The sequence below is a fragment of the Coturnix japonica genome, chromosome 1, assembly GCF_001577835.2.
Source record: "Coturnix japonica isolate 7356 chromosome 1, Coturnix japonica 2.1, whole genome shotgun sequence".
In the NCBI taxonomy this organism is placed as follows: domain Eukaryota; kingdom Metazoa; phylum Chordata; class Aves; order Galliformes; family Phasianidae; genus Coturnix; species Coturnix japonica.
In genome coordinates, this window is record NC_029516.1 from 60,639,151 (window position 1) to 60,651,196 (window position 12,046).

The 12,046-nt window shown below is 39.4% G+C and overlaps 1 protein-coding gene across 14 annotated transcripts in view; it reads left to right on the forward strand.

Annotated features, from left to right (window-relative positions):
* The window catches only part of SOX5 (SRY-box transcription factor 5), a 628,709-nt gene that overhangs the window by 485,956 nt on the left and 130,707 nt on the right, over positions 1–12,046 (forward strand). For all 14 annotated transcript variants that reach the window (XM_015868603.2, XM_015868595.2, XM_015868586.2 and 11 more), the window contains one exon: positions 86–154. In XM_015868603.2, the coding sequence (XP_015724089.1) occupies positions 86–154 (69 nt within the window). The remainder of the gene's footprint in view (positions 1–85; positions 155–12,046) is intronic.

Consider the following 12,046-nt stretch of genomic DNA (forward strand, 5'->3'; position numbering starts at 1 on the left):
ACCAAGCAGGGTAGAAGTTTGCTATGCAGCAACTCAAGGAATCATGATACATATCTTACATTACTTCTGTGCAATTTCTCCACAGATTGCAAGACAACAGCAGCAGCTCCTGCAGCAGCAACACAAAATTAACCTTCTTCAGCAACAGATCCAGGTCAGAGACCGTATCTCCACCCATATCCCTGTTGCCCCTTTCCTTTCTGTTCCCTGTGTTTTCCCTCGGGCATTATTGTCATAGTATCTTTAAGGATCTCTGCAGATGGCTTACATCTTACTTATGGAAACACATGATGATGTTACCTGTCATTAAGTGAAAAAAGTTTCTGTAAGGCCTTGAGTGAGTAACACTACTCCTACAGGAATGAGAAAGCAGATGAGAGAGGAGCTGGTACTGTGAGCAAGGATTTGCAGGATGAAATCCTCTGAAAGTGCTCTTCAAATTTAGATCAGGAGTGGCGAAAAACGTTGCTAAAATGTATTGGATTGCAATGGATCTCTTACAAATCTGTTTTTGAGGTTTTGCTGAATCAGTTCATTCTAGTGATCTGTAATCAAGTGTCTCCTTCCCATTGCCCGTGAAAGTCGGGAAACTTTCAACACAATAGGTGAGGTAAGCATGTGAGAAACTGGCCTAAAGGTTTGTTAGATCCTAGAGAGCAACCAGGCTCTGTAGGAACCTAGGCATCTCTGTGTTTACCCCTGATAGGAGAAAAAAAATTGCTAATGAAGTGTAACCAGTAAACTTTAACTTCTTTTTTCTCCCTTAACACATTTGGAGGTCTCTTTTCATGGCAATGATTGTATTTCAGTACTTTTCTTCTACATGTTTATATGCATAGCCCTGTTCTTGGTGTAATGCAAATCAGTTTGCCCAAGGTTTACAAGGAATAAGAAAGAAGGGGTATGATATTTACAGCTATCTAGAGTCATGGTAGAATCTTGGTCTGTTTAAGTATGCAGTTATTTACAGAGCAATGCAAGTTAGTGTGGAAGTGAAAGTTATGTCCTGTTTGTTCAGTAACATCAGGATCTTCCTTCCAAACTGCTTTAGAATGAGTCGCCTAAATTATGGGCTGTATCCTTAGCTGCTCTACAAAAGTGGAATTCCAGCAAAATCAGGGGAGTTGCAAAAAAAACTGGCTAATGTTTCGAATAATACTCTTTCAGTATCAGAACCTTTGTAACCATGAAAAACTTCTGGTGAAGTTTCACCCCTATGTTACAAGGCAACATGTATACAAGGTGTGAGTTGCTGAAAAGAGTTTTGATATTAGAAGATCTGGATTAGTTTTGGCCTCATGTTTTTTTCATGTGTGTATGGGGGGGGTTTCCTGGGTTGTTCTTATTTTTTCTTTTTTAAAATTGCATGTGGGAGAAATTTGGGATTTTTTTTTTGTTATTGCATTATCTGTAGTAATGCTTATAAAGAAAAAACAATAGCAGAACCTCTACAATAGCAAGAAAAGTATTTACGTTTTTAGCATTTAGATATGAGAGCGATAGAGGAAGTTGTTTTATAAGCAGTGAATAAAAATAAATGGAAGTAACATAATTTGACCCCAAGCCTTTTAAGTTTTAAGGTCTTGTAGATAAGAATGAAGTATGTCTTTTTTTAGGGTCGTGGAGAACACTGATTATTGATAATGAGATATAGAGCCTTTCATCTCTTGATCCCTGATCCAAGTTTGACCTAAGTCAGGAGTAAATGAAAGTCAGCTAGCTATCATCTGATACAAGCTGCAAGCCTAAGACATGATTTGGAGGCCTGTCCCAAGGGATTTTGGATGAAATATTGACCCCGTCAAGGTCAGAATTTCACCTCCAGGGTCCACTTCACACAAAGCCCATCAGATTTGGGCACTCTGCTTTTGGATGGTCACATGATAAAGGTCAAGAATTACAGAGGTGGAGAGGCAATACTGTCCTCTCATTCCCACAGAAGTGATCTGTTTGTAGTGAAATTTGGATTATGCTGACTGCCTCTTGATAGTTCCACTGTCTGTATGGTCTTGTAGTCTCCTGAACCCTGGCTGCAGTCCAGTTATTGTCAAGTCTCTGAAAAAAAAAATCATTTTCAAATAATAAAAAACACTGATAATGTTTATCTGTGAATTCAGTACAGTACATTTCTTCTCAGTTCTATGTGTAGTTGACTGTGGTCAGAGTAAAGGAACAATTCCCAAAGAAATCTGCCTTTATATATAAATGGAGACAATGAAGTAACCCCAACATGCCCATGTTTGAAATGGTTGGTGAGTTTACAATCAGGTTATGGTGGGTGGAACAAAACTCTTGACATGAATGTAGCTGTGAGTTCAGATTTTCTGACCTTGCCCTAATTAATCTAACAGGCTGCTGTCACATTGGCCCAGAGTTTTTATATCGCATTAGATTTATTGACAGGGAAATATTCCTACAAAGTCTGGATAACTATTTGACTTATGTGCAACTGAATGATTAGGCTGCAGTTATGAACACAACCTATTTATGACAAAGGATTCATTTTACTTGAGCCAATTTTTTCTAAGCTTGTAAGAGTTGCCATAATTCCAGATAAATTATTACACAGAAAAAAGCTATTGAAATATTGTATTGAAAGCATAATACCCTAAGGTTAAAAGAAAGCACAACCTGACTGACCCTGTGATTTATGACTCTTTTCTCTAAGTGCTCTAACTTGGAAACATTCCTCTCTCTCCTCACCCCAGCATATATTCACCAGTACACACACAATGCATATGCAGGGAGAGATTGCCTTGTATCTCTCCTCCTTAGAGAACTGCAAATGCTGAGTTTAAGTACAACTCAATTAAACTAGCCACTTCTCTGCTGGTGAGGAAAGGATGCGTTAGCTACTTGAGCTTGGAAAAATGTACCTGGCACGTGAATGTCTAATTGACATTGCATCTTTTTAAAGTCCCTCTCTTCCTAAGCTGCTGGAAGGCAGTTTCACTAGCATGCAAGACTAGCAGGTTGTCTTCATGTAGAGGGTTAAGCAAAAGGTAATGCTAAATGGGAGGAAAGTTGCTGATTAGACTGAAGTCAAGAATCCGCATAACCTCATAATGCTAAAACATGATCTTAGCAGGAATTTGTTTTTTGGGATACTGTTATAATGTTTTTTTGGCTGCTTTTTTTGTGTGTGTGTGAGAGAGAGAGATGTTCTACCCCTCGTTTGTGAAGGGGGTTGAGTTTCTCTGACTGAACTAAGCTTTCTTCTGTCCTTTTTTGGATAGAAAGCTATGCACACTGCCTCCAGTTCTGATCTATTTTTCTTTGTAGTTCCATGCAGAGTGATTGGGATCTTCTGCCTTACACACCTCAGTTTCTTTCTTTTACCAGATTTGAAACTGAAACTTTGTTCCATTTGCTCTTATGCACCAACAGCCCTGAAGTTTTCAGGCTGTGTTTCAGAACAGCTCTGTGGTGATATGCAGGCTGAGGAAAGAGCATGAAGACACCATTAACTGTTCAGCAAGTTCTTGGACAAAGTCTGGTTTTGTCCTTCATGGCTTTAGGGGAGCTCACAGTGTCACCACGAGTGACTTTATAGTGTTCATGTTCTTCAGTGAGTATCAGGTAGGGGATCTGTAACTGTTCCATCAGGAGAAGCTAGTTGTTCCTTTACTATGGTGCTAAGGCAGCCCCCTGAGCTCAGGAAGTGGTCTTGTGCCTTGAAGGGCAACCTCCAAGGTGCAAAGTTTTAGACCCTGCTACAGTTTACACCTTCCACTTGCTCAGATTAAAACTAGCCTAGGTTGATGATGGAATAGTTTTGAAGCTCAGTGACACAAGTCACTTTAATTGAACTATGAAAGAAATCCAGTAGTTAAAATTCATAAGGCAGCTCATATTCACTATGGCATGGCTGGTAAAATAGGTCAACCTTGCAGCCTAAATTGTGATAAAACCAGTGTTGCTAATCTCACAGTTTTGTGGGAGGCCTGACAGTGTTTTATGTTTTTTCCTCAAACCAAAGCTTTTGGAGTCATGTGATGACAAAAATGCCAGTTTTCATTTATTCAAAATGTAAATTTCTAGCTCTCATATTTCCAGGCAAAACTTGAAACCATGAAACACTACAAGTTCCAAAATTAGAAGGCAAACAAAACAGAGGCCAAATGTTGTTTTTTAAACTGTTCTGATTTTTAGTCAAAATTTTATTTTAGTTTTTTTTTTTTTTGGAGAGCCCAACTCAAGATCTTGCAACACTTCAGGTTGCCAATAATGTAAAACTAAGTTCTCGGAACAGCATGTAGAAGGAGCACCACTTCACAGTGTCTCTGCACTGGGCCACAGTTGAATAGTGCCAGTACTCAGTTACTAATTTGTATCAGTACTGGGTGATGCACTTAGCCCAAGTACTGAGTACCATCTGAAATGTGTCCTACCAGACAGTGATTGTTTAATTACATGGGGTTTTGATATAGGGTTTTTGTGTTCATCAGAACCAGAGATTTGTCAGAAGATGTTCTGATGGGAAACCTCTGGTTAGGAAGTTTGACTGAGGAACCAGTGAATTCTGACTAAGCTCTGCTGCAGATACAGGAGGGTGACCCAAACACTCTGCCTGTTGGGCAGGCTGTAACTTCTGCTTGACACCCAGCTTGGCATGCAGGCAATTCGGCACCCTGTAGCACTTGGCAGGCGTGTTTGTGCCCTCTGGAGCCTGGGGTGAATGCTTAATAGGCCTGCAGGGCTTTGAGCTCTGTAGGGCTCTGGCAGCTTGTCTGAAATGGGTTTTGGGCACTACTATCCTCCAGACACTGATTCTTCATATTACAGACTTCCTGGCTTTTTGGCATCCCTCAGCTGCCCTGGGTGTCCTCCCAGCTCTAAGTAAGGCCTTCCTGTGTGCATGTAGATCTACATTTCCATCTTTCCCATCCACTGTCAGCTGGCAGTATCCCTTTCCCCTTGAGTTGCATTGGTAGACGGAGAAGTCTGGCTGTGCTGATATATTCCCAATTCAGAATATTCCTATTCTTATTAAGCTCTGAGGTTTAAGGTGTTGTTCCAGTTTGGAATGTAATAAAATCTCAAACAGTTGGAATTTCCTGAAAGATGATTAGCTGTAGCAAAATCTGTTTTTCAAAATCTAGCTATATTTCTGGGGGAAGGAAAGAAGGATTTGGTTTCTGTGTTACGTAGAAGTTCAGAAAAATATTTCTTATGCCTAACTTGCCAAGATAGAAATGACACAGTTGTTATTGTCAGAACTTTCCAAACACAAAGAGGCTCTGGTTTGATTCCAGCCTTCCAAAACACTGGTAAGAGGGCCTGCCTCCAGAGTGCTTTAGATACCATAATTTGTGCACACGGTTGTCTATGGAGACAGTTTCTGTTGTTTAGACTTCTTGTTGCTTTTGAACTGTTCAGGTTAATGATCATCTCTCACCCACAGCTGGCTGGTTGTTGTTCAGGCCTGTTTGCATTCTGTTTGTTAGAGAAAACTTTGAGATTTTCATTAGCATGGTAACAGATGAAATTTAGTTGTAAAAAGTAGCTGTAGCTCCTTCTTGTTGTAAGAAGACACTTGACTGTTATAGGAAATTGGGGAATTTATTCTCTGCTTCAACAAATTTGCACTCTAAATTGTACAGCACACTCATGCTTTCATTTTCTGTGTCCTTTTGGAAAGCAAACTCCAGCAAGGCCACCGTGTGAGCTAAACACTTGGAGTGGTTTGTGCCTATAGAGAGTACAGATCCTCAGCGCAACCTTAAGGACTTGTGAAATCTCTTTCTTGGTTCCTAACTTCTTACATGACTGTAACCTAGATTTCTCTAGGAGAATTTGAAGACCTTTAGATGACAAATCCTTCACTCAAGACACAAAAATGAGCAACGACTACACAAGTGGTTGGTTACAGATTTAGTAATGTCTCTTCTGTGTATCATCATTTGCCTGAGAATTCTGGTTGTCTCAGAAGTCAGTGACAGCAGAGCAGTGCATGGTGCTACGACCTCTTTGCAAGCCGTAGCACAGCAGAACAGTATTAATTCTTCTGTAATTAGAGTCCTTTTTGCATATCACAGAGAGGTGAGGACAAAAGGTTTCCTTCCTAGACAATAAAGCTGTTGAAGTGAGGGCTTGATCCAGCTCCCTCTGAACTTAGTGAAAAGGCTCTTACTCATATTAGTGGGAGTTTAATGAGACCTTTTTTCAGGAGGAAACTGTGAGAAAGTATCTTCCTTCTCATACTACAAAATGTTTTCAGAACAGGCTCTGTCCACTGAGCCAGTTTGTTTTCTTGTTGTTTTTTTTCTTTTTTTATTAACCAGTGTGGATATGACAAGCTGTGACTTCTCAGTCAAACCGACTGGGCTTATAGATAGGTTGGGGACATTTTGTCCAAATTCATCATGTGTCAGGAGCAGCTGTTTTCCAGCAACTTATAAACATGGGCATACTGAATTCAGTGAGACAGGCCCAAGAAGGAGTCACACTGCAGCCTTTCCCATGACTTTGCAACCTCTTCCCAAACAACTGAGGTTGCCGGCAAAGAGGCTAAACAATTGTTTCTCACAAAAACTCTGCTGCTGATGTCCTATCAGTTATCAGAATAACTTGTCTGTCCCTTGAGCAAGGAAAAGCCCCTGGGAAATTAATTATTCGAAAAACAAAACAAAAAGGAAGAAAAGAGAGATGAGGTTGGAGGAGGAGATAGGGAAAGGGAGGAGTGAGAAGAAAAATCTAGGCTAGAAGTCGGAATGAGCTAATTGCTTTTGGAGTTCAGTGAATAACGTATGTGTTTTGCTGAAGGACATGATGCATGCGTTTTTGAGTAACCTTCACTTCCTTCCATTACCCTAAAAGTTAGGTCACATAAAAGACTACACTTATTTATGTGCAGAGGAATGTTTTCCGCCAGCATACCATGTTCCTGCTCCCAAAGATTACCTCTATAGCAGGCATCTTCTTCAGTCTCAAGCCTTTCGAACATTCTTACATAATCCAGACCTTCTGACTGGTGTAGTGTCACCCATGCAGGCAAGGAGAATCTGTTTGATATTTGTATGATTTGAATTTATTGAGATTGAAAGCATATGCTTTCATCAGATAAAACCAGGTGGGTATTTTTTGCCTGTGCTGAGGTACATAACTGAAACAGCACTTGTTGACAATGAAGCTTTCTTCAGTGTTACCAATCCTTGGTGTTACCAATTGTTGGCTTTTTCAGACCCACTCTCCAATTTCAACATCTCCCTGAGGCACTCCACTGTTTGTACCCCTTTCTTCCATTTCCAGTTCCCTGACACTTTGATCTTTCATAGGCAGCTGCTCACCTTTTTCTTCATTAGCTACTCCTTTCTGCCAGCTTACTCCTTTTTTTAATTTTCTTTCTTTTTTTTTTTTTTTTAATTCCTTCCCAGTTAATATTTCTGAGGTCTTTTTACTGGTTTTGATTGGTGTTTTACTGGCTGTAGAGAGCATGTATGTCATTTTGTGAATGTTTTTGTTCAAAATATGTGGGGTGGTGGATACATGCTTATGTGAGTTGTGTTCATGTATCCATGCAGGTGTTTACACAGCAGAGGTACAGGAGCAGAAAGCACCGCAGCAGTTTGTGTAAGTGGCTTGGGAAGCTGAATGTGAACTCTTTATGGCTGTGATTTTGGCCATATGGAGTGTGTGTTGTCATGAGCACTTTTGTTGTGCAGCCAAAAAAAGGCTGCCACTGCTGCCTCTGCAGCAAGGTAAAGCAGGAGATAACAATAAATTTTTTACTGCTGGCTGGCGGAGGTGTTTAGGATGTGTTTTCTTTATATCTTCAACCGCCCCTAATTGAAGATGCTTTAAAATTGAATGACTAGCAGTCAAAACGTGTTTGCTTCAAGCTGAGAAGAAAAATGCTGGTGTCTCTGCTTCCAAACTGATTGCGCTTTGTACACAACTGACAGCCACAGTCACTTTGAGTGACTGATAAGTGGGAAGCTTTGCCACTTATCAAGGAATGCACGCTGAAAAGAAAGGACTGGAGCCGTTCAGATGCTTTGGCATGTTCAAAATAACATCTCACATCAGTCAGACTCAGAGGCACTAGGAGACATTTCAAAATAAACTTTATATCTATCTATCTATCTGGAGGCAAAGATTCAATTTAACAGACAAATCACTCTGTGGCATCACGTTGGCTCTGAGAGAACATAGTTATAAGGGTCACCAGTTACAAAATGACTCACCAACATAATTTGAGAGCATTTATTGTAGGGTCTCATGCCCCCCCAAACAAACCTAGATTTGAAAATTCACATCTGCATATAATTCTAGTGATTTCTTTAAATTGAGGGGTTTCACTCCTCTTGGCCAAGGAATGTTTTGTTTACGTATCGTGTGACATCCTGAAGGATCCCAAAGATAATGAAACTGCCAAATTCTGGTCTTGTTTACTTCCTCTTCAGTATTACGGAGTATGTTTGGGATTGCCTAGCTTTAACTGAAATCAGAAATGGGCTATTAGGGTTATTTAGGAGTTGCTATGCTTTTCAGTGATACATGGTATGAATAGAAAATGGAACTTTGGTGCATGCTTGTTGTGATACTGTTTGGTGATAGTATTATATTATCAAATTGTGGCCTACAGGAACTCAGGCGTGAGGGTAAATTTTCTTGTGCTGATTCTGGTCATAACAGAAGCAACAGCCAGTGAAGGGTTTGGCTGCTCCACTGGAGGCAATGATGTTGCAGCCTGCCTTAGGAAGCATCATAGGAAGTAATATATTAGAGCTCTCTCTGTAAATGTTGTGCAAGCAACGCAAGGGCATGTTGTAGAGCTGAGGTGGTTGTATAGGGTAAACCCATGTCCACTGGTAGTATTCAACAAAAAGAGTTCTCGTGACTGTTGCCAGGTTTGTAACACTGGGAATATTGCTGTGTAAAGAATGTTGTCTATATGCTATGATTCTAAACACTGCATCAGAGCACTTAATTCTGCTCAGCTTCTTCTACCTGAAATGTTTCTTTCTGTAATCAGAGTGGCTGTATTTGAGAGATGTTTGATACTCTGGAATTGCTTCCAGTTCCTATACCTGCATTGTTAAGAGACAGAAATTTGAGGAGCATTTAGTTTCTACTGGCAATGCCTTGCTTTTCTGATTCATCTCTTGCCATGTTAAGTGGCCATGGCTTCATTTTGACAGCTCATTCAAAACAGAGTGCTTCAAGCTTTGCCGGAATAAAGGCTCAAAATGATTCATAAGGAAGAGTGTGGTTCCACCTACTGAATCAACATCACTGTCTTCATTACCTTGGATTTTCCTGTGACATCCGTCTGATTATGCCTTACCCTTCACAGTTCAGGAGACAAGATGAGCTCACCATTGGTGATAATAGCATACAAGACAGTAGGGAATATATATATGTATAAACTCACTTTCTGCCACCTATCAGAACTGTATTGTATAAATTAAAGTGGTAGACAGTTACTTATGGTTGGTGTTTGTAAGAACAGTAAATGAAATAGTTTAATCACTTGAAGGGTAGTGACTGAAGAGGCAGTGTGAGTAAAGCATGACTTGGAGAAAGAGAGGGAAAGCTACGGTTGGCTAGTGGAAGTCTGTGCTGAACAAAAATGAACTACAGAGTTATGGATCTCATAAGTCTCAGTTTTGATTTCACATACTGTATTTAGTATCTATTTTAGGTCAACTTCCACATAAGAAAATTGAATAAAATGTATAACAGGTAAATAAACTTAAAGATTATTTTCAGATTTTTATTGAAGTGGGTTTGAAATACACTTTGGAGAGGCTAAAAGATATATGTCAGAGTTTCTTGTCTTCAGACATGAGGAAAAAAACAAACAAGAAATCTAAGTTCTGGGGCAAACATTAAAAAAAAAAAAAGTTATAAAAAATACTATGAAGACTTGTAAGAAAGGCAATAATAAGAACTAAATGGGACAAATTTTATTCACAGTGCTCAGTTTACAAATATTTGACACAGTGGGGAAACTCTTTTAAAATATATCTATTACCACATTGTTTTTATTGAGTTTGACTGCTTTGGAAGACAACTGACAGCATTCAGCAAATTATTCTAAAGCTGAAATTTGGATCATTTCAAGAGGATTGTTTGTAGATAGCAATTCAAAATGGATTTAGACTGTAATGACCAGGAGATTTCTATACTTCTGTACATTGTGAAAATTGCATAGAAAGAAATACAGTAGTTAGGTAATGAAGTGAGGCCTTTGAAAGTCAGAAGTGCCAGAATCAGGTTAAGTGAGTGTCTTTATTTTATTCCCAGCGTCTCCATCATGCATATTGAATAAAAACTGGTATCCTGGGGGAGCAGAATTACATGATAATATAATTGTAGACTGACTTCACATGGGGGAAAATTAAAATTATGTGGACAACCTTAATTCTGGTATTCCCTAACTTTTAAGTCCTTGACATTTCATTCAAAGGAGCATTATTCAAACTGTGCTTCTGTGTGTTTTTGATGGCCCTAAAAGCACATAGTGGTGATATACCTCTGACCTGTAATGTCACGTCAGCGCCGTTTAAACCCTTGAGTGTCTGCATGGGACAGATGCCAATGTCACTTGAGTTACAGGAGAAATGATATGTTCTCCTGTGCTAATAGGGGAAAACAGTTATCTGGCTGTGTGGATGGGAACCCATACTATGATGCTCCTCTCCTTCTGTATCTTGTTTTCTCTCTCTCTGTCTGTCACTGTCAAATTAGAGAAGGTTTTTTTTCTGTTGCTGTCCTCCTCAGAAAGGAGACAGATTACATGGGTGCTTTTGTTTTATTTGAGCACTCTGCACTTTCTTTTCAGTGCCCTCTACTTGCTCCCCTTTTTCTCCCTTGCTGGAGTTGGAACCAGATTGGTTGTAATCACAAGCTACTACTAAGGAATTTTTTCCTCTTAATTTACCACACTTCTTATGTTTTACCAACATAATGGAGGGTGAAGTTATAGAATTAAAAGTCATGGGTCTTTTAGTTGAAGTGTCTTTTGCTTTGAGTATTCAGTGGAAGCCTCTTTAAGTGTTTAGCCCTCTAAAGCTCTATGTGGTTACAGTACATTTTGTTGTCTTTCAGACTGTATGTAGAATAATGTCTATGGTCTAAATGTGACTGAGCTGCAGTCTGTCAGTGAGAGGGTTTATATGTATACATATACACACTGTAGGTAGTGAGTTTGAAGTTCTTGTCATCCTCAGGAATCACTTAAGTGTAAATTAAGAGTCATCTCCAGTTTCTTTAAGTCAGATATCAGAATTTATAGTCTAGGAACAAGTAAGGGTATGTGAAATAGCTGACTGTTTTATACATTTGCACGTTATATGCAAAATCAAGTTACCTGAGTAATTATAGACACACATAGGTGCATATTTTCATGTACGCATTTAGACTGTCCTGATTCATATATAAATTGGAAACATGATTAATTAACAGTATGTGAACTTCTTATGTTGCTTAAGGATTTAGGGAGGAAGGAATCGGGATGTTTTCTGTGTGGGTGCCACAGGTTGTTATTACTTATCAAATTGTAGTTGATGGTGGTTGTGAATTCTTCAAGGCTTTATATATTCTACAGCTCTGTTGACAGTTCCTCTTTAACTGAAATCATGACAAATATATAGAACCCCTAATTTAGATTGAGGTGTTGAAGGCTGCAGTGTTTCCCAGTGATGCGGAGAGACTGATGCATGCACTCAGAGATACAAAGTGGGCAGAAACAGATTAAAATTATTTGAAGGAAACAGAACTTTCAAGCTCTTCACCTTCTGTGGTTCTCTGAATGGCTCTCCAACTAGAGAGACACCTGTAATGGATGCCTCTCTTTTTCTGCAGAACTTGGTTCTGGCAGGAGTTTCCCTAGGTAGGGTATCTCCCCGGTCACTTGATAAATGAGGTGATAGGAAGCAGAGTTCTGGGGAGCTGATACGTTGTAGTGTCTGGAATTAGTGCTACTCTGTATTTCTGGTATTTCCTATTTACTAGAGATGAAAGGCAGAATTGAAATGCCAGTTCTGAAGAATTTCAGCTTTCTGTGTCATGAGTTTCAGGATACTATTTAAGACTACTT